The sequence below is a fragment of the Convolutriloba macropyga genome, chromosome 2, assembly GCF_964194025.1.
Source record: "Convolutriloba macropyga chromosome 2, txConMacr16.3, whole genome shotgun sequence".
Classification (NCBI taxonomy): domain Eukaryota; kingdom Metazoa; phylum Xenacoelomorpha; order Acoela; family Convolutidae; genus Convolutriloba; species Convolutriloba macropyga.
Genome location: NC_134469.1, coordinates 69,330,207 through 69,349,914, shown reverse-complemented (window position 1 = coordinate 69,349,914; position 19,708 = coordinate 69,330,207). Strand labels below are relative to the sequence as shown.

Below are 19,708 nucleotides of genomic sequence, written 5' to 3'. Positions count from 1 at the left end.
CGACGTTCAAATAGCGGGCATCTAAAATTGGGCTTTATGGGTTTATCCCGTTTCTATTTCTGACTTCAATTTTTTATACTGACTGTTCATTTTGAATTGCTTTGCTGAGCAACTGATGTTCAAAATCACTTTTAGCAGAATGAGAGAAGAGAGAAACTAGCCTAGAGAAGTCAAAAAGATTTCACGCAAAATGTTGAAAAGGCGGCAAAATGAGGTAAAGCGAAACATTTTTTTATTCGACGAAGTAAAAAAAAACATAGCCGGAAGAATTCCGGAACCGACTCGAAGCGACAAAACCGTAATTGCAGCGGAAGCCAATACCTTTTGTATTAAACCACTAACTCACTGCTTCTCCAGGTCTGCTCTAAAAATTGGTGAAACTTAAACCACTGTCACTAAGAGAAACAAAATGCAGCAAAATTTTATATTATTGAAAACGTTTGGTAACGTTAAAAAATCCGAAATAATTAAGGTCGTTATAAAACTGATAGTCTGAAAAAACTGACACAGTTATCAATTGCCCTCAAATAATTCATGATTCTAATCTGAAAAAGATCGCGAAAGCGAATGGCAGATAATAATCTTAGAAACTAAGTTAAATCTTTAAATCTTTGAAATTTAAGAACAGAAAACACCTATAATTACACTTGTAATCACTGCAATTAAGACAAAATAAAACACACCCTTGTTCCTTGTTGTACATATGCTAGAAAATATGATATCATACTTATTCAAAAATTAAATTGATCATAGAAAAGAGATAAGCAGCAGAATATTCAAAAGCAAAAAATCGTTTAAATAAATACCAAGGCCGGAAAAAAGTTGAACTAAATAGTCATAAGTGGAAATTTTGGAAAAGGCTTGCTATCAAACACCCAGAACTACCTTATGTTGAATAAAATCAATTGCAAACCAAAGAAATGATGAAAATCTTAGAAAAAGCTGAAATCATTCATTTTTAACAACTGAAAAAATCAATATACCGAAAATAAATGTAGGTGCCAGGACAAAGCTAGAATTTTACTAACTAGAATGTGAAGAATATGGGCACAATGTAAGGAACACCGTAACAAAAAGACATTCTTGATTTTTGAAAGTTAAAAATTAATTTAAAAAATTCAAGAAAAACAAATACATTTCATTGTTCGGCATTCAAGACATAAAGATAACTAAACATCCGATACAAAGATCTATACTCCTGAGGAGAACAAAAAAATAGGAAAAAGCAGAATTCAAAAACACGAAACAGTGAAACATTTTGCAAAAAAAAATGGTCAAAAACCTCTAAGACTGCATTTAGTAAAAAGTTTTAACATTTTCTTCAAAAAATTAACGCCAAAAATGATTGAATTTTTATTGAAACGAAATTAAAGTCCCTCACGTTGAACAAAAAGACTGTTTACAAAGTTACAAAATACAAACAAAAAAACTGACGAAAATGGGGAAAAAACTACCAAAATCGGATTAGCATATGTACAATTTTATAAAACAAAATTACATCGAGGTAGAAAGAGGCGCTGAGTATATTAATTATCAAAGAGAAGTCGCCATATTAACCGATTTCTGACAAAAAGACTGTTAAAAGATACAAAAATAAAGAAATTAATAGGAAAAAAAGCCACAAATTAACTAAAAAATCAAGAAATCTGGGCCAATTTTCAACTTGAAACGTATTTTCAGGCGTTGCAAGACACTGTGGCATCAATTTGCGAGGTTGACATTTCAATATAGTATCGAATAAAATTTATTTCTACGAGAAACCAAATTAAAAGCAAAAAAATTGGGCCACTTAGACGAAAAAACGGCTAAAAACGGTTATCTATACGTGCCATTCAGTCAAAAACTACTTTTCAAAGTCAAAAAGTCATTCAATAAACGAAGCGCATGATCAAAAAACTTCTCTCGCTTAGCGAAAATCTGTTCACCAAGACAGCTTTTCTCACTTTCGCTTTTAGGTCAAAATGCCGCGTGAACAAATCTACTTCCTGTAAAAAAAAAAGACCGAGAGAAAACCAATACTCCTCTTCGAGTCGTAAAAAAAATAGGAGCGCTATAATAGCCGGCTGAGAAGATGAGGGCGGCTATTAATAACTGACAGAGGTGATAATTGTTTAAAATGATTAGCGCTATTCATGTTCTATATATGTCGAGCTTATTGACGGACATTATAATGCTTTCGAAAAAATCCATCATTTAAGTATTTGTTAAAAAGCAAGGTCAGAACTGAAAATATTTTATACCAATTTATGAAGGTGTCGTTTAACTTTGATCAGTCTGTGCCGTATTTGGTAGAAGCCTTTGCAATGCTGGAACATCTATCTTCTCAATTTTCGCTGAGAAATATTGAATTTATTTTGCCATCTAGGTTAGTTTCGGTGATTGAAACACTGTAACAATGTCGAAAATATAGTGCCAACCCAAGCAAAAAGTAATAAGATCCTCAATTTTCTCCTCAAAGAAACCTTTTCTTCATTTGAATTTTTTGACAACATTAGATAAAATGGAAGAACAAATAGAAGGTTTCCGTTTTGGCTTCATGAGCAATTTTGCTTTCATTAAATCTAGCATTTTTTTTCTGATCAGTGCTCTAAGAAATTTCGATTGTCCTTCATACGTTTCCATGTCTGATTGCAATTTTGTTCTTCTGACTAACTCCAGAAATTTCCTGTTTTGCAGAATTTTTTTACCTTTTACCTCTGTTATTCCAGTCTTTTCTTTCAAATGTAAGATGGTTATAATGGGAGGCAAGAATTTAATGACTCAATAAGTATTTCATGCAATTTCATAGTCAGTTTGTTAGCATTATGAATGTCAAAAAGATAACTGCAGAACTTCAGATTGTTTTCAAGATCGTTATTCAGCTCTCTACAAAAATGATGTGTTTTATCATTTCATTTAAAGTTGAGTTTGATAAGTTTGATTGGGTTAAAGTTTAATTGAGTTATCTGTATTGCCTGACACCTTGCATATAGCATGTTGCGACAAGGCAAGGTTTCCGGCAATACAGATAACTCCAAGTACCAACCCAAGTTTCCCTATTTGTTGAACTTGATGGAACAAACGCATGTAAGTATGCATCCCAACTCCAGACCATTTTCCTATTCTATGTTTCAAATTTGAGGTGGTTATCCAAGCCAAAATATTTTCTGGCTGTTCTTCGATCAAACTTCTGAAAGACAAAAAGAATTTCTTCCACTTCTGCCTTGGTTTATTGAAATTCGATAACCAAAAAATTTCTGATTATAGCTGGCAGATTGCAATAAAATAGCCTTAAAAGCTTTGTAGATCTGCAGTCTAAAAAAGATAGTAAAAAGGCAGAGCAAAAAAATTCTTGTTCTAAAAGCTGTGAAGTTATATTTTGATTATGAATCTGTATAACTTATTGCTGCTTCTATTAGGTGCCCCTCAAATAACATTCAATTAGAGTGACACACATTTTCCTGACCTTATCTCTTTGAATAAAAGTTTAAAAAGTCAAATTCAGAAAGAGGAAATCATTTTCGAGAGTGAGATAAGTCACCTGGGACTAAAAACTTAATCACGCAAATGAACAAAAAGATCACTCCAATAGGAGTAAAAAATGACGCAACGCACGTAACTCGCACGTTGAAATTGGATGTACAAATGAACAAGAAGCAGATTTGAAATGATTGTGACGTCATAAGGTGGTATCAAAACTCTTGACGAAGAAATAAAAACATACCCGGCAGATTGCCGGAAAATAGCCGCCGGTGATTCCCATAACTCTATTGGGATTGAAAGAAAAGAAAATATCAACAAAAAAGGATTTTTGTATAAAAACATTTTTAAGTGCGATTTATTTTGATGCCATTTCGTAATTGAACATACTCCTGTCTCTCAGTGAGAGGCTGCAGGGTCCAGTATCAATACCATTAATTTAAGCCAATAATACCAATAATAAGCATTATAGATAGTAACTACAACTTATGAGAACAAAGTTCAAGCAAATGGGCATCTAAAAATGGGCTTTATGGGTTTATCCCGTTTCTATTTCTGATTTTGATTTTTTTATACTGACTCTCTTCATTTTGAATTGCTTTGCTGAGCAGCTGCTGTTTAAAGGGACTTTGAGCAGAATGACAGAAGAGTGAAACTAGCCTAGAGAAGTCAAAAAGATTTCACGCAAAATGTCGAAAAAGCGGCAAAATGGATAAAGCGAAAAAAGTTCGAAGTGAAAAAAATAGGAGCGCTATAATAGCCGGCTGAGAAGATGAGGGCGGCTATTAAAAACCAATAGAAGGCCAATAATAACCTCAGCCATCGCTTTGCGTCTATTAATAAGAGCGAATATTTTAAAGTATCCTGTTTTCTGTCAATTGTTCGGTACTGCGTTTCTCCTGCAGTACCTCCTTTTTTTCTTACTGTCTGCGCGGTAAACGAAATTCCCGAATGTTTTCCATTACCCTAGAAGAGGGGGAAAACGATACAGAAATCCATATTAAAATTTCAATGTTCCAACTCTAAGACTTGCCCTTCACGCCATACACTCATTTGTCCTAAACAGTTTTGGTGAATAGCATACTTAGAGACTAGCAAGGAGTAAGGCTCTAATAGAGCTGCTCAGCTACTTAATGCTCACCGGGCTTTATCTGTTTATCCCGTTTCTGAGGACGAAAAGTTGAAATGGGTCAGCCAAAAAAATCGGTCAAGTAAAAAGTGGCATAAAAAAGACCGCAGGACTAATATAATTGCTACAAACTTTGTTTGAGAGCAATTAATTAAATTTTTCGAATCTATGAATCAAAATAAAGTTTTTTGAATCTCCTTGAGAATTTCGGCATTAATCAACATTTGTTAAATCCTTTTATAGACAACTGCTGTCAATTAGACGTCATCCTCCTCTATCATCAGAGAGTTTACAAGATTACCTTTGGAATGGATTTGCTGGAGTATCCCCTGAGAGCGGCATACAGCTCCAAATGCTGATACCCTGTCATCTCACCAAACAAAGCCTCGTGCTGAGGGCAGTACCCGATTATGTCCCAAATGGCACTTTTGTTTTTCGCTGCACTAGAACCAAAAGAAACTTATTTGACAATATTAATACACAAGAAAGACATTTCAAATGACTCAATTTTTGAGTAATTCCATTTCGACGTGTGCAAATCATTAAATGACAAAAGATAATACCAGAACTCCGTCAATAAACTTTTAAACGTTCGTGAGTAAACCAACTTGCGATTGTCAATGAAAATGGTTCCCTCGGAGGGATGGGAGTCCAGGGTGAGCAGCTTGAAGAGTTCTGTTTTGCCAGATCCATTGGAGCCACACAGTCCAAAGATCTCGCCTTGGCGAATGCCGACACTCACATTGTTAACTGCTCTAAATCTCTCCATGTCCAACGAAGTGTACACTTTTGTCAAATTCATCAGGCGAACAGGGTCACGGCTTCTCTTCACCCGTTCCCTCTCAGCCTTCACATCTGAACAAAAAACCACTGAATTTCGTGAACCATGTTACAGGAGGAAAAATGAAAGGATTGGTATAACGTATAAATCAATTTTAGAGGAGACGAAATGACCAAAGTTAAACAAGTTATTATATGCTAACATGTAAACTGGAATGTTAAATGCTCTCAGAAAGTTGATTTACCTGGATCCACGCTATGGGAGCCTCCGGGGCTGTCGCTAATCTTGCTAAGGGACGCTTTGTTAATGTCAGTGTTAGAGGCAGTTGCTCCGCCAGCATTAGAAGTAGTTTGCTCTTGAGGTTCTTCTGTTTTCACACTTATCTGTAGGAAAAGGTTGTATTCGCAAAGGATGACGAGAAAGAATGCGACAAAGCCTTGGGCGAAGTTGATGACAATGCCACGTGTAGTGGCGCTCCAATCAAATGGTTCCACAACCTCAAACAGATGCATACACTTTTTCAATGTTTAATTTCTGATACAAAACCAAATACAAGTGAACAATTAAATCAACTACCTGCTTTTTATCAAAAATTAAAATTCGATCAAATCAAAAAGTAAAAGCCCGAAAATTGTGCAAATTTCCATCACTTCTTCTCACAGATACTTATTCAAAATAGTCAACCATCAATTCAGATTAACTAAATTAGCACATAACACAAATCTCTACACGACTAATGTATAAATTGAAGCGTGTCGCTCAGAATTAAAAAAAAACGCATTCCAATTCTAATACTGCCCAATGTTGAATTGAAGCTTTGCCGATCCTTGTGACCGGAAGAATTGCTCTCGAACGACTGGCGGGGCAATTTAATTTACTGGGGCCTAGCTCAGAAATATTTTATTGGTGCGAAAACACCAACCCCAGAGGCGTTCGAGCCCCGTACCTCAAGAAGAACAAAAAGTTACTCAAAATGAACTCAAGTTTCTGAAAAAACTGTGCCATTTGAACACTGCGAAGAGAAAGAACATCCAAAAGAAACAAGATTAACTGTAGAAACCTGGAAATGAAAATTTCCCGAATAAATAATTTTTTTTCGGTCTCCATTTCTATATAATATATGTGAATTCAAGTAAAATGAAGTGCCTGTTTAAAATTGCCTGTACTCAAACACTCAACCTATAAGCATATATTTGTGGTTTTCGATAGACCACAAAAAGGCGAAAAGAGGAGCAGAATTTAGGACAAAAATTTGAATTTCATCGATTTCTGTTTTAAAATTGTGGCATTTTGTCTTCTGTACAATAAACGTACCCGTTATGCTAAAAGAGGTATTTAAAGTGGAAACATGGTGAAATCAGTTTCGGAAAATTTTTCATTTTACTTTTAGGACTAAAGTGTCGACAACTGAGTTGAGCTGCCTAAAAAGAGAAAACAAACTATACCACGCAAAACTCAGAAAATCATGGGCGTAAAAGTCCCCGAATAATCAAAACTGTCAAGACAAAAATTTTGCATGAAACACAAAAATTCATTCAAACTTAGTTCGAGCTCAATTATTAAACATAACCCGGCAAAGTCGACTAGAGTGTGGTTAGCTTTGGTTGAAAATAGCTTAAGCTTGAGCAAGAGACCCTATCTGATGACAATTGGAGGTAGAGGGGCAAGAAAAGTAGCTGTGAGAGACCTCGAAAGCATGATTGATTCCTGTTTGGCAGTTATGAAAAATAGATCCAGCAAAAAACCGCGTAAAAATGCCAACAGAACCCAAATAATGGCTAAAATTTTGTTTTATATCAAATAATTAGGCAATTGATCAATTACAGGCTCTTGATGCCTTTTCTTGCACCCGGCTCGATCATTCAAAAGTAAAACGCGCTGTTGTGCTATGGAAAGAATATTTCCCATGTACATACAACTTTTTTTAAGAAATGATGATTGGAACTGAATCCTCACCTTTTCGTCCAGGCCAAAAGAGAGGTAGAAGTCATTGAGGATTTGGTTGAAGGCAATATATGTGAAACCATGCCCCAGGTTGTAAATGGGCACTATCACAAAGCACGCTTTTAGAATGCTGTTGATCTGTGAGATGACTTCCTAAAAACGAAAACACACATATCCCTTGTGGCATTTCATTATCTTCTATGACACGTTATCTCCCAGATTGTTGCAATCGTTTAAATAGCACAGGGCGCATCGGGTGTTTATTTAAGACGTCTCGGTGATGCCAGTGGGTGAAGAGTTTTCAAGCAGACGTGCATTAAGGTATACAATAATATATTGGGGTATTGTAGAAGAAAGCGTTCTATTGGTATAAAATAAACAAAACCAAATGCGTAGTGTTTTATAGTGTTTGGCCATACCTTGAGGGCCATGGCCATGCCTCATCGCCCCTAGAGACTTGACATGAATGTATCACAGCCGAACATGGGCCCAGTTTACACACTCGTCCAGTTTGTCACTCGTTTTTATTTTCGGCTTAACGGTATATTTATGTTTATATTCACATCATATCTTAAAACATGGTCAAAAGCCTTTAAAGAGATAAAAGAAAAACATTGTTAATTCCATTGAGTTTGAACTATAAAATACAGAACATAGTTTGAAGGCAATGTAGTGTTAAGAAGTACAAATGAAACAAACGTCACATATTGTTAAAATTTAAAATTGTATTAAATTTACAATGTGCTAAAATATCGACAAATTAAGAGAGATGAATTATAATTGAGAAAAAAATTAAAAAATGCTAATTCTACAAGTAACATTTTTGAAAAAAGAGAAAATTTTAAAAAATGCTAATCCTCCAATTAACATTTCATAGAATTACGCCCTAAAACTAAATCAAATTAAGTTTGAACTTGAAACATTTGAGATTAGAATTCAATTCAGAAACCGTTGGGTCTTTTAGAAACTCATTCCAGAAATGATTTTTTATTGTAGTTTTGAGAGCCCGCTTTTTAGGGATATTCCGCCTCAAGGTGAGAGGCAAATCGTTATACCAGTCAATTGCTTTTTTTGAAAAACAGTTTTGCATTATATTTGTTTTCTGGTTTGCTCCAAATGACAGCTTGTTTGTACGGTCATTCATTTTAGCACTTAGGGTGGCTAACTTGAGTTCATCGAAAGCTGGTAGATCTGCTTTTAGAAGCATTATAAAATATATAATAACCCGATACTTTATGAGGTATTCTACTGGTAAGATTTTGTGTTTGATCTTGAGATCAGTGCTCCTGTCAAATTTGGTTCTATTGAAACATGCCTTTAATCCCCAGTTCAGTTGTTTATTTAGAGTAACTCGAAGTGATTTTTTAAGACCTGAGAACAGAACAATTGGGTAATGCAGATGACTTAAAACAAAAGCGTTCAGTAAAGCCGATCTAGTTTTTTCTGGAAATATATTTTTGATGGAGTAAATGACCTCTATGCCAACAGCCATTTTTCTTAGTACATTTTTTATTTCTTCATCGAAAGAAAGATTACAGTCAATATGAACTCTCAAGTATTTCACAACTTTTTTCTCGAGAACTGTACATCCGTTAACAAATATTTCTTCAATTTTGTTCCTTTTAGGGGCTTGAAAAATAATGAATTAATTCGGTTTTGCTTTCATTTACATCTAACTCATTTTTCCTGAAAAAGAGAATGAGTTTAGCAATACTTTTTTCAAGATGTAACTTTGATTCAGAAATTGTTTTTCCACTGCAAAAGATAAAGTATCATCAGCGTACTCGATTATATTAGAATTCACATCAGTATCATCTTTCATATCATTTACATATGTTGAAAAGCAATGGGCCTAGCACAGTACCTTGTGGTACTCCACGGTTAAGTGCTATCCAATTTGATTCATACTTCGAAAATTTGACTTTTTGCACACGGTTTTCTAGATAAGATTTTAGAATTGTATTTGCTTTTTCACTAAAACCTAAAAGTTTAGTTGTGTGCAGAAGATTAGGATGTGATATCGAATCAAAAGCTTTTGATAGGTCTAAAAAAGCTCCTGTGACGATGTTTTTTTATTGAGATCATATCTGATTTTTTCAGTGCAATATTAAAGAGCATCTGTAGTTGACACTTTTTTTCTGTATCCAAACTGTGTTGTTGCAAGCAACTTATTTTTCTCTAAATAAGCTAATATTTGATCTCTAAGAAGGATTTCGAAAATTTTAGCTAGAGCTCCAGTAAGCGAAATTGGTCTATAATTTATCGGATCTTCAGAATCATCTTTCTTGAAAAGAGTCAACACGTGGGCACGCTTAAGGTCGTCAGGAAAGCGTTGTTCAGTTAAGAATTGGTTAAACAAAAAACAGAGAGGTTCAGCTATGTGTTCTCTCTCATCTTTTAAAGCCCAAGCTGGAATGAGTGATGGACCCAACGGTTTTTAACCTTTAAATTGTTGAGTATATCAAAAATCTCCTTGGTTGTCGTATACCTGAAAATAAATTTGTTACTGTGGCGTGCCGGATTATTACAAAATTTATACTGTTCTGTTTTACCAAAATATTCACCTAACGATGAAAATTTAGAGTTGAGATTGGCAATATCATTTCTATTGGTCAAAACCGTTCCAAAACTGTTTTTGAGTCTTGGTATTTCTGTCTGTGTTTTTTCACAGTTTCTGATTTTGTTGATAAAATTCTACCTTTCTCTTGCACATTTTAAGTTTTGAAACACATCTAGCAGATGTTTCTCATTTTCCTGCTTCAAAACATTTTTGTTGTTATTATTTGATGTCTTTGCAAACTTTTTTACTGTATTTTTTGATATCCATTGTTGATGTAGCGATAGTTTAGGCTTGTCATGGCGTATGAAGACGGTCGTTTGAGGAGCATGCTTTTTAATTACCGTTTCCACTGACGAGCAAAAGTTTTTATACATGATTTCAGGATTTTCTGATAAAATGATCTCAAATTTATCTTTCCAACATCTAGGGAAAAAGCATTTTTAGAGTAGTTTGTTTTATCAAACACAAGTTTTTTGATAGCTTCTTTTTATTTTTAACGGTTCCACCAATTAAAGTAAGCGTGGCTAAGTGATCACTTTTTAGAATCGAGTCTAGTGACTGGGAACTAAAAAACAATTTGCATATAACATAGTCTATTAGCGACTTCGTTCTTGATGTTTCTCTTGTTGCTAAAGTTGTATTTTAATTCAGTAAACCGTACGGCAAGATCAGAGTTTCAAGGAGATTTCTTTCATTGCAATTAAAGTAATTCAGGTTGTAGTCACCTAGAAAAGTTTTTTTAAATTTTCAGTCGCTGCTCCATCTAAACCCAGGGCTAGTTCTTCCAAAAACAAATTTATTAGTTGTTTTTTTGGACAGTAAGCCAAATTTATCAACGCGGGCTTTTTATTTATTTTACACTCTACCCAAACTTTCAAAATGGTCTTTTGACATTGTCTCTAGATCATTCCGTGCTTTTGGATGAAATTTTTTGGAACGAACAAAAAAATGCCACCGCCTTTATTTTTCTCTTGAAGATCAGTACCTCGGTCGCATCTGAAGGACACTAAGTATTCTGAGTGTATCGACCAAAACGGAATATCGTTAACTGATTTCAACCACGTTTCTGAGAAGCCCGAAATACAATTGTCACCTAGGTCAGATAGAAAATTCTTAAGGAGCAACCTTTGTCCAAGCACGCTTTGACAATTTTGATGTAGAAACTTTACTTGATCGTTGTATTTTTTCATTAAGGTGGTAAACTGCGTGTAATTGAGATGTGTCCCTAGGTTTAATTCTACGTCACCTGACAATAACAAAAGAAATCTAATGACAACCAAGGAGTAAAGAAAATTGCTTAACAGGCAGGTATAAATGACCTTCTTTTTTGAATACGCATTATCATTAAACATGCACGATGACATCCTCTCAGGATTTATTGGTGTAGTAGTGAAGACCCAGTTCCTTTTTGATGTGATTACACACAAAATAAGAAGCAAAATAAAGTGGAACTAAAGCTTTATTTTGAAACAATAAAAAACATACCCAGCAGATTGCCGGAAAATAGCCGCCGTTGATTCCAATAAGCATGATTGGGATTGAACGAATAAAATATATTGAAAAAAAAAGATTTTTGAACAAAAAAAAATTTTTTAAGTCCGATTTATTGTGATGGCATTTCGTAGTTGAACATACTTCTGTTTCTTAGAGAGAGGCTACAGGGGCTACTATCAACACCGATAAGCATTAGAGGTGGTAACTAAGACTTATAGGAACGACCTTCAAATAGCGGGCATCTAAAATTGGGCTTTATGGGTTTATCCCGTTTCTACTTCTAATTCAATTTTTTATACTGACTCTGTTCATTTTGAATTGCTTTGCTGATGTTCAAATTCACTTTTAGCAGAATGAGAGAAGAGAGAAACTAGCCGAGAGAAGTCAAAAAGATTTCACGCAAAATGTCGAAAAAGCGGCAAAATGGTAAAGCGAAAAAAAGTTTGACGAAGTAAAAAACATAGCAGGACAAGTCCTGACGTACAATTCAAAGAATTTTCATTGACTAAACAGAAAACTAGACCTAGAACGGACTATGAATGGATTGGAAAAACCATTTAGAAAAAAAAAAACGATCCAAAAAATCGAAAAAACAGTAAAAATCAAAGTGAAATTGCCGCATGTGAACAAAAAACCACTAGCGAGAAAGCGAATTTTTGTTAAAACACCGTTTTCTCACTCTACTTTAAATTTGGAGCAAAAAAATTTCACGCTGCAAAACTACTCGCTTTTTCGCTCCACTTCCTGTTTCGGCGTGACCAAAATCGCTCCTCCAATTTGACTTCAAAAATCATGAAAATGTGTGAACAGATCTTAAAAAAAAACATAGCAGGACAAGTCCTGACGTACAATTCAAAGAATTTTCATTCACTAAACAGAAAAACTAGACCAAGAATGGACTATGAGTGAATTGAGAAAACCATTTAAAAAATCAGACCAAAAACTAAGAAAAAAAAACAAAATCAATGTCAAAATGCCGCATGCGAACAAAAGACCACTAGCGAGAAATGAAAATTCAAGTCAAACAACAAACAAGGCCTAGAATGAGCTGTGAATGGATTGGGAAAACCATTTAGAAAAAAATCCGATCCAAAAAATAGAAAAAAAACAGTAAAAATCAGAGTGAAATTGCCGCACGTGAACAAAAAACCACTACCGAAAAATCGCATTTTTGTTCAAACACCATTTTCTCACTCTACTTTAAAATTAGAGCGAAAAAAATTCACACCGCAAAACCACTCGCTTTTTCGCTCCATTTCCTGTTTCGGCGTGACCAAAATCACCACTCCAATTTGACTTCAAAAATCATGAAAATGTGTGAACAGATCTTAAAAAAAAAAGACAGCGCCCCAATACAATTCAAATTCTTTGAATTGTAAAAAAAAGACAGCGCCCCAATACAATTCAAATTCTTTGAATTGTAAAAAAAATACGAGCGCAATAATAGCCGGCTGAGAAGATGAGGGCGGCTATTAATAAAAGAAGACAAATGAAACTAAGAATATTCAGCAAAACAATTATCTCGACAAATATTGACCTCTCATATAATTGTAAATATAGAGCTATCAACCAATCAGAATAGAGAATGACAATTTCAATGATCTCAATGATTGGTGAGTTGAGAATATTCTACATTATGCACGTCTGCTTGTTTCCCAAGCGCCGTGCTAGGCGATTGCCACGTACAATTGTTTTGGCTACAATTACCTAATTCGATTTTTTAGTAGGGATTAACAGACTAACGTCATTTCTGACAACCGTGTCGAACATGTAGACTATTATGACCATTATGACTCCTGTGAGAAGGTTTGAAACACCCAGTCCCACGTAGGCAGTGGCTGGCTCATTAAATATGAATGAGAACAGGTACATCACCGGGATAACTGCCCACCTACAACAACACAAATCAAACATAACAGACTAAACGTCGGAAGAATTGCTCTCGAACGACTAGTGGGAGCTCTAATCAATTGCAGCCTGCTTCAGCCGGGTGGGGGGGGCTAAATGGGACTAAGAATTCAATAGTGGGCTTCAAATAACCGCATTAGAGGTTAATATATAACACTATTAAGATTTAAAGTGAAAAATGGCACCAGTTTCGACGCACTTTTCATTTAACTTTTAGTATTAAATTGCCGCCAATTGAGTTCAGCTGCTTGAAATTGTGATTGAGAGGGAACTTTAGATCACGCGAAACGCAAAAAGTCAAGGGCGTAAAAGTTACTCCAAAAGTCAAAACGGTCCGGCAAAAATTTTGCATAGAGACATACGATTACAATAATTGCTTCTCTACGAGAGCAATTAAATATCGATTGTATGCATACAGCTCTTGCTTTAGCCTCACAACAGCTAAATTCGTTAGCTCAACTCTGAAACAAATTTGCAGACATTCTACTATTTATCAGTCCCGAAACGATAGCTAGCGGCTCAAACCAGCTAGACAGAGCAATGATCAATGGTCAAAAGTTTAAAAACATAGCCGACAGATTACCGAAAGAGCATTACGAGCTGTATGATATAGAAAGCAACATATACAGAGATGAGTTGACGGAGTTCCAATGCAATATATAAACATACCCGCCAGATTGCCGGAAAATAGCCGCAGTTGATTCCAATAAGCATGATTCGGATTGAAAGAATAGAAGACATTGAAAAAAAGTTGAACATATTTCTGTTTCTTAGAGAGAGGCTACAGGGGCTACTATCAATATCAACTAAACAGCTTTTTTCCCTAACAACTAAGGTGTTCTAAATCTATTGAGCACGTTCGATTAAATGATTACGCAACTATCGTTAACTGGGCTTCCAAAATGAAGGCTATTCCTCTTAAAAATGATGCCAGCCTTTCTAAAGAACTCCGACAACCTACAGCACTGAGAGTAACTGACCGAATTTTATTGCTTTATCCAGCTTCTTTTGATTTTGCCGTTTTAACCCTGATCGTATTCACGATATTGCGTGAGGCTGTTTGAAAGAATTATGAACTCCATTCAGTTAAAACATTGAGTGAGGTAAGTCAAAGGTCAAGCGTAAAAATTGTCATGTGTTGAAAACGAAAAAAAAACGCGATCAAAAGGAAAAACGAGTTGAAAAAAGGAGAAGGCCTACATAATAGCCTTTGAGAGGCTTAAAGCCGCTATTAAACAGAAGATAAAAAATTTCCCTGATCGCTGGGATTAACGCAGATGAAATTGCCACCATGGCCTCATTTGTTCAACTGATATCTAAACTCCAATATATAATAAAACTCAGATGTCCCGCGAGAAAATTGAGAATTGTGTAGAAGAAAAAAGTGTTCCAAAGCTGGAAAAAATTGAAAGCTGAAATCGAAAAAAAGTGTTTGAAAGCTAAAGTCGGGCTAATTGCTCTCAAACGACCGTCGAGCGGTTGCTTTCTTCGGTAGCTAGCCACTCTTTGGTGAGACTAGCTTAAGCTTGATTTGACTCTTCAATTTTCAGTTTTCTATCCTTGTTAGTATATAAATCAAATAAAAAACTGATATTTGAAAAATTTGCAAAATTTTTCAAAATTTAAAAAAAGATTCTAGATTTCAAAGTGAAAATGTTCGAAACTACTTTTTGTGTCAGGAGTTATGTCAAGTAACCAATCTGCAAGACTTCAAAAAGCTTCGTTGGGCAGTAATGATCGTTAAACTCAGAAAATGACAAAATTACTCAAAAATTTTGAAAACAATCGCAAATTTTAACAAAATCTTGCAAGAACTCGAGATACTAAAATCTTCAAAATCATTTCATTGTCTCAAGAGACTATCCAGTATCCCTATTCCAAGCTTAAAAAGATTTCACTGGCTCATAAAGATCCATAAACTTGGAACATAATAATTTTCCAAAAATTTGAAAAAAAAAATTATCAAAAAATGGCCAAAGCTGGAGTCATTAAAATATTGATAACCATTCCATTAACTCTAAAAAATAAGCATGAGCTGATCATCAAACCTTGAAAGAGGTCCCTAGGACCCTGGTGCCGGCAAAAATGATAAAATTCAAAAAGATTCAAAAACTTGAAAAAATTGTAAATATTTTTAAAATTGCTATAATAAAATCTTGAAAAACTCTCCATTACATCTATAAGCTTAGCAGTTAGCTATAATTAAACCCTAGAGGACGTTAAGTGGTTCTTGAGAATGAAGAAACCTAAAAAAGACCAAAATCTCAAAAAGATTTAAAAAAATTGCAAATTGCATAACTGCTACAACTTGCGATAAAAGTTGAAAACTAATCAATGGCCAAAAACAATTTAAAGTAACGTATTACCAAAACCCTGACGGAGATTTTCTGCTAGGCTGAAAAACCTGAATAATAACAATAAACGTCGAAAAAAAGGAAAAAAATTGCAAGTTTTGTAAAAAAAAAAATGCTAAAATTCGTGGAGTTGAAATCTTGAAACATTTCATTAGATTTAGAAACTGTACAATAAGCTATGGTCAAACCCCAAAGGAGATTCCTTGGCTCTTAAGGCGGGAGAAGCCTATAAACCGACAAAAAATTTCAAAAAACTTGAAAAAAATTGATAATTTTATCGAAAAATTGCTAAAATTTGTGACATTATTCCACGGACAATAAAAATTTTGCAGTGACTTACTATTAAAACATTAAGGAGGTTTTCTGGCCCCTGAGTCTGTGAAAACTTGAATAATTAAAACTTAATGTCAAGAAAAATGAAAAAAATTGCACGTTTTGTCAAAAAATGCTACAATTCGAAATGTTAAAATGTTCAAACCATTCCACTACCATTAGAAACTATGCAGTAACCAATAATAAAAACTTGGAGGAAGTTCCAGGACACCTAGGGCTGAAAAACTGAAAAGCTTGAAAAAAATTGTTAAAATTAGCATAAAGGGTGTTTTTAGCGATCGGTTGTTCGAACGTAGCCACGGTGGCGGAGGGGGGGGGGGGGGGGGGGTGTGCACCGGGGGCTGATAGAGAGGGAGGTGGCAACAGTGGGCTCGGGGGCAACAGCTCGGTGGGGGGTGGGGGCCATAGTGGCGGGCGGGTCAACAGTGGGGGTGTCTTCAACCTCTCTTCCACCCTTCACACCATAAGTATAAGTCTCCTAAACAGTTTGAGCTGAAACAGAGCTGAAAGGCTCGAAGAGCACTTATTACCCGCTGGGCGCTGCCTGTTTATCCCGTTTTTGAGGACGAAAAGTCAAAAGCGTCAGACAAAAAATCGGTCAAGCAAAACATTGCCTAAATAGACCGACAGGACTAATATAATTGCTACAAACCTCGTTTGAGAGCAATGAATAATAACTGCTGAATAACTGACCAGAAAATTGAATGAAAATCTATAAAACCCTGGCAATCAGAACAATTATATACAATGAGACATGGAATTGAACGCCAAACAACCTGTCCGAAATGCTAAAAAACCTACAGAGGCACTTTAGACATCTGAATTTGATAGGCAGGGGCTCTTGGCAAGAAGATAAGTAATATAAAATAAACCAAAGCTTTTGAATTGATGAAGCAAGCACCAACCTGATACTCTGTTATTTCCCTCAGCCTCTATTGTAGGCTATTTCCAACCTAGATTGTCTCAAAAATTTAAATTGTAGTGAGGCAACTAATTTCAAAACCGGTGTCTAAATGGAAGTACTCAAACAAACTTGCACTGCAAAAAAATATAATTTTAAGAAAAATTATCATAGTTAACACAACGTGGATCCCTTCGTAATATTAATGGTGAAGTAATAAACCGTAATAGCTTCGTAGAACCGCAGTCTAAAAAAACAGTAAAAAGACAGACCAAAAAAATCGTCTGAAGGCTGGTATGTTATATTTTGATTCAAAATCTGTATAAGTTTTTGCTGCCTCTATTAGCTGCTCTCACACACTCTTCATTTAGAGTGACACACAAGAAACCATTTGACCTTATCTCTTTGAATTAGAGTAAATATAAGTCAATTTCAAAGTGAGGAAGTCATTTTTGAGAGTGAGGTAAAGTGTGACCACAATTTAATCGCGCGAATGAACAAAAAAACTCGCTCCACTAAGAGCGAAAATTGACGTCATGCACGCACTTCAGTTTAAATTGCATGAACGAATGAGCAAAAAACAGAGTTGAAGTGGTTGTGACGTCATATGGTCGTAACAAAAATCGCGACGACGAAATAAAAAACATAGCAGGACAAGTCCTGAAATAAAATCCAAGTAATTGAATGAAAAACAGACCTAACGTACCTGACCAGCAGATCAATTGAACAATCCCAGCCAAAAAGATGAAATCCCGAAAGTTGAGAAACTAAAAGAATCAAACTAAACAAAAAAACAATTATTCCTAAAACTCTTGAAGCTTTTAACCTGAAGGCCATTTATGACACAATGCATTATAGTCATTAACTCACGCAAAAGACTTGAAAGAGATTAATTTGACACTAAAGGTAGATAATCTTGAAAAAATGACAAATGCTCCAAAAAGAAATGTGAAAAAGGCTTCAAATGAAAAGGAAAAATTTACAGATATTTTTCGAAAATGTGTCTGGAAAAAATGTTCAAATTCATTTTCTCTCTGTGGAGTTCTGTCTTGTAACTGGTCTGCAACGTTTAAAAAGTTTCGTTGGCCAATAAATATAGTTAAACTCAGAAAATGAAAAAAATTTGAAAACAATAAAAAATTTTAATTGCAAGCTTTATTTAAAAAATTACTCATAATTGCAATCTGAAAAAACAGAAAACTATTTTGTTGCCACTCGAAACTCTGCAATAGCATATTAGCAAACTCAATAGCAGCAAACTCCTGGCCAGTGAGAAAAAGACAAAGATTACGAAGTCAAAGAAAAAATACAATTTGAAAATCGGTAAAATTTGTAACATTAAAATCTTGAAACACATTCCCCATTACCACTAGAAACTATGCAGTAACCTATTATCAAAACCTAAACAAAATGTTTTGGCTGTTCAGATTAGAGAAACCTAAAAATTGACAACAATTTTCAAAAATTTGAAAAAATTGGCTAATGCCATGGCCAATAAAAATTTTGCAGTAAACTATTAGCAAATCCTAGACGAGATTTCTCGCCCCCTGGCGCTGGAAAACTTGAATAATGACAATTAATGTCAGAAAACTGGAAAAAACTGCAAGTTTTATAAAAAAAATTGGTAAAACTCATGAAGTTGAAAACCATTCCATTACCACTAGGAACTATAAAATAACCTATTATTGTGACACCAAGAGCTGAAACAACAAAAATCTACAAAAAACTTGAAAAAATTTTAAAAATTAGAATAAATTACCGTGTTTATGCTTGGTGCAGCAATACAAATAGCTCTTAAAATGGCCATAAAAAGCAATTACGTCTTGCAAAAGACCTTAACCAACTTTTACAAACCTCAATTTCAGACTGGTCCAACAAAAAATCCGAAAAAAGACGAAAAAACTGGAACATTTTGGGCTCAAAAACTTCTGAAAATGACATGTTAACCTTGATTTACGGCCTTTCCAGTAGCTTCACCACTCTAAGTACTTGAAGAACTACTAAACGCGGCTAACGGCCTCTAAAGAGATTGGATGCCCGCTGAGCTTTACCTGTTTATCCCGTTTTGAAAGCTCAAAGTCATGGAAAAAGGTGCGAAAACATCTTGCAAAAATAAAAACGTAGCCGGAAGAAATTCCGGAAACGACTCGAAGTGAAAATCCATTTAAACGCCATCCAACTACTCATCAAACAAAACGTGCCTTCACTAATTTATGATTATCTTGAAACAAAACCATGAAACAAAAAAAGACAAACAAAAAAAACAAACAGACAATAAAATCAAATCTGTTAAAATATGATAAAAAAAATCAGATCAAATTTAGTTATAAATTGAGATTCCGAAAAAACTATCTCTGCCAAAATAACTTCATCAAAGCAACTAGTACTTACTAAAACCACTTAAGTGAATTTTGAAAAAATATTTTAGGCTAAATAACGAAAAGAACGCTCTTAAAAACAACTTTCACTAAAAAACTGGAAGTTACCAAATTTTTTAAAAATTTAAAAGCATATAAATCCAAAGAAAAATTCCCATCACCCAAAAGGGTATCCAGGTACTCGCAAAACAAAAGGCAAGTCATAATAGGCTAAGAAACTTAGAAAACTAAGAAACTAAGAAAAGGCCAAAAACAAAAAAAAACCGAAAAACTGCAAAAAAAATTAAGAAATAAAGTTCCAATTTTCGCCATTTTTTTGTCCTATTGCTCAATAAAAAAAATGATTCTTACCCACAAAACTGTAACCAAATGTTATCATAAATTCGCTCAAGTAGAAGGGGTTTCTTCAATACCCATTTGAGCCAGTAACACAAAATAATCGTTAAAAAAACGCAAAAATTAGCCCG

The 19,708-nt window shown here is 34.7% G+C and overlaps 1 protein-coding gene across 1 annotated transcript in view; it reads right to left on the bottom strand.

Moving 5' to 3' along the window:
* LOC142334658 (ATP-binding cassette sub-family A member 2-like) overlaps positions 1 to 19,708 on the bottom strand; it is a 132,863-nt gene that overhangs the window by 24,339 nt on the left and 88,816 nt on the right. The window contains exons 24-28 of the mRNA XM_075382867.1: positions 13,111 to 13,258; positions 7,326 to 7,466; positions 5,614 to 5,866; positions 5,197 to 5,443; positions 4,890 to 5,031 (exon numbers count right to left, since the gene is read on the bottom strand). Coding sequence (XP_075238982.1) covers positions 4,890 to 5,031; positions 5,197 to 5,443; positions 5,614 to 5,866; positions 7,326 to 7,466; positions 13,111 to 13,258 — 931 coding nt within the window. The remainder of the gene's footprint in view (positions 1 to 4,889; positions 5,032 to 5,196; positions 5,444 to 5,613; positions 5,867 to 7,325; positions 7,467 to 13,110; positions 13,259 to 19,708) is intronic.